The following is a 2,934-nucleotide window of genomic DNA, read 5'->3' on the forward strand; positions in this document are numbered from 1 at the left end:
TGTAAATAATCTAGGTTGTTTAAAATAAATTATGGATAAAATTTGTGAACCAAGATTCTTTCTGGTTTGAACCATCCTGTATGGTTTCCTGTTTGTTTGTAGACCCTTGCATATCGGTTGACTGCAATGTTTCTTTCGCCTGGGGAAGAAATACCTGTGGTATTTATTTGGTTAACACACATTTTAAATGTATAAGTACAGTCTTTAAATGCACACACCCTACCAAGTATAATGTTAAATTTGTTTGTTTGGTTTTAACCATGGATTGAACTAGACATTCCATATTTATGTTAACGCTAAAACTAGATTTAGAAAAAAAAAACAAACCCGATTGAATTGTGACACCAAGAGTACATAGATGTGGATGACTGATTTATGTTGAATGTACTATCTTTTGATACAAGCCGAATCAAAAGAATAACTTATTGGACACTATATTTTTTTGTGCCACAAAAACTAGTTGGGTTAAAAAAGATTTGTCTCAATAAACTGTTTTTAAAATACAAAACTTGCTACAGCTGGTCCATATGGGATGTCTACTTCAGTATGAGATTCTAGAAGCTTTGACAATTGATACAAATTCCATCACATGGTTGTCACCAATTTTTTTTATCAAAATCATATAGTAGTTGATGTGTGCCACTCACAGATTTTGCTGACCCAAACTACCAATTAATTACCTAATTATAGTTCGGCCGCTTAGAAAGCGACCTCCTCCAGCATTGGTTTAGCATTAGCGCGCAGGTCGTTTTCTAAGCGGCCGAACTATAGTTAATTAATTTCTAACAAAAATACACAAAATTTTTACCAAGTTAAACTGATGGAAAAACTTATTGTGTGCCAAAGCAACCATTATGGCCCACCAACTATGTTAGCATCAAAAAATAAGTCAGACAGTGTAATTTAGACACTAGCACGTTCTGTGACTGGCTCACACAAATATGTTCATTTTTAATAAAAAAATACTGACAACTGGTCCATAAAGATGGGAATTTTACTTCAGTATCCATTAATCAATGCTGGAAGTAAATATTTTAACATAACTAACTAGCCTATGTAATAAAAAAGTAAAATATATGCTTAACAGTTCCATATGATTTGGAAAATTTGTGTTCAATTCCAAGATGCATGTTCATGCTCATTACAATGTTTTGGATGTTTTTCTACATCATTTCCTGATTTCTATCGCTTTCTGCAATGAAAAACAAAAAATTTATGATTATTTTATGGTATAATCTATAATTCAACATGCGTAACAAAAAAATTATTGAAATTGAGAATAATAATTTAAGGTTATAAAAAATTAAATGAAATAATGGTTTATGGTTATTGAAAATGTCTTAAAAACTTTACATTTGGAATATAAGTTAGTATTTTTTTTAAATGGAGGCGGAAGACAACATAATTAAAAATGACAAAATTTGCGTGGAAGCCGGATTTACTGTAAAACTTGGAACTACTTACGATGTTATTTAGCAATCGTTACAGATTATATTATATCAATGAATACAAATTTTTGATCGACGCGGATTAATAGATTATTAGTAAAAAAATGTTAATATTTGTGACTTTTCAATAATAGTAATTTTAAATTTAGACTTTTCACAGTTATATGATAAGTACATTTCCATTTCCTTATTGCATTCTTATTTAAAATTATTAATATATGGTAATTATTATTACCAATTGAGATGAGGACTCATTTGGGTTTATTTAAAAACCCCAAATATGAGTGAAGGATGAGTGTAGAATAGGTTGAGTGACCTATCTAGCTTGTTACTGACTAAGATCAGGTGTTTTTTTAGCCAGTACTATTTATTCTAAGTACAATGATAAAAAACAGCTGATTTTTTTATTACCTGGTCAACAACTTTCCCCCAAGCAGGATCACTTCCAAATTCATCCTCGCTTCCTACATCTCCCAGCCGATCTTTCAGCCCAAAGTTAGGTTTGTAGTCTGGATAGCTGAAGTCTGGCAGGTCGTTAGATCCTGTTTCATCATGATACCAGTCAAAGTCCTGTTCCTCATTGAACACCTCATCAACGTCATCGTCCCATTGACTTTTCAGGTACGGAGGGTGCTTAACCATAGCGTTTTTCATCCCAGCCCGAAATCCCTTGTGTGGATGTTTCGGAAGCTTTCCTCTCTTTTTTAGCTTATTAATGCCAATTTTGAACATCCTCCTTGGGTATGTCATGCCAAAATCGTCCCCCTGGAAAATATTTATTGTTTAATTTGTTTTTGTTTCGTCTCTTGGAATAAATTTTCAGTCTGGTTTTATTCTTTGGTACAATACCAGAAGAGCAGCGATAGTTTTTGATTATGTTGTTGTACTAACTTAGTGTTAATAATTTTAAACTTCGTAAAATTACTGAGTTGAATAAAGAGAATACATCAAACACTATGGCAAAGAAGGATGAGTGTTGAATTTAGTGAGCTTTGTTACTGACTAAAAACCAGATGTTTTATTAGCCAGGACCATTTATCAAATAGCTCAAAGATGAAGAACACGAACAAAACTTTAAGTGGTCTTCAGTTGACCTTTGAGGTTGATAAATCTAAATGCTTGCCTATGATACATGATTTTTTTTGCAGTGTTCTGCATTAATATTATTAAAAATTAATTACTTATGAGTAAACCTGAAGAGCACATGATGATGATGATTACTTACATAACCTATAAGTCGGTCAATGTCCAAACCCATTGTATCTCACTTCTCACAAGTTGATAACTATTTTTAAAAAAATCGCTGAAGCGATATTTATACATTTTCAAAACGATCAAGTCGTGACGTATAACTTTTATCAGTAAACACATAATTTCATGACTTATCAGTTCCAGAAGCTACGCTGTATTTGTAAAATGCATTTGTTACGAAATAAAATGCGTTGATCTGATAAAATGTTCTGGTGTTTTCTGCGTTATCAGAGTT

General features: G+C 32.0%; 1 protein-coding gene across 2 annotated transcripts; it reads right to left on the reverse strand.

The window, feature by feature from the left end:
- On the reverse strand, positions 1-2,712 carry LOC128999234 (uncharacterized). 2 transcript variants are annotated; one of them, XM_054425632.1, is made up of 4 exons: positions 2,674-2,712; positions 1,860-2,213; positions 1,086-1,192; positions 1-139 (listed from the first exon to the last, which is right to left on the reverse strand). In XM_054425632.1, the coding sequence occupies exons 1-3, from the start codon at positions 2,704-2,706 to the stop codon at positions 1,169-1,171; spliced, it is 411 nt and encodes a 136-aa protein (XP_054281607.1). In that variant the 5' UTR covers positions 2,707-2,712; the 3' UTR covers positions 1-139; positions 1,086-1,168. The 2 variants fall into 2 exon arrangements, with proteins under 2 accessions (XP_054281607.1, XP_054281606.1); XM_054425631.1 differs by lacking the exon at positions 1,086-1,192.
- Positions 2,713-2,934: the final 222 nt, after the last annotated feature.

Source organism: Macrosteles quadrilineatus, unplaced genomic scaffold, assembly GCF_028750875.1.
Source record: "Macrosteles quadrilineatus isolate MER2022 unplaced genomic scaffold, UCM_ALF_1.0 Scaffold_8__2_contigs__length_117827958, whole genome shotgun sequence".
NCBI classification, from domain to species: Eukaryota; Metazoa; Arthropoda; class Insecta; order Hemiptera; family Cicadellidae; genus Macrosteles; species Macrosteles quadrilineatus.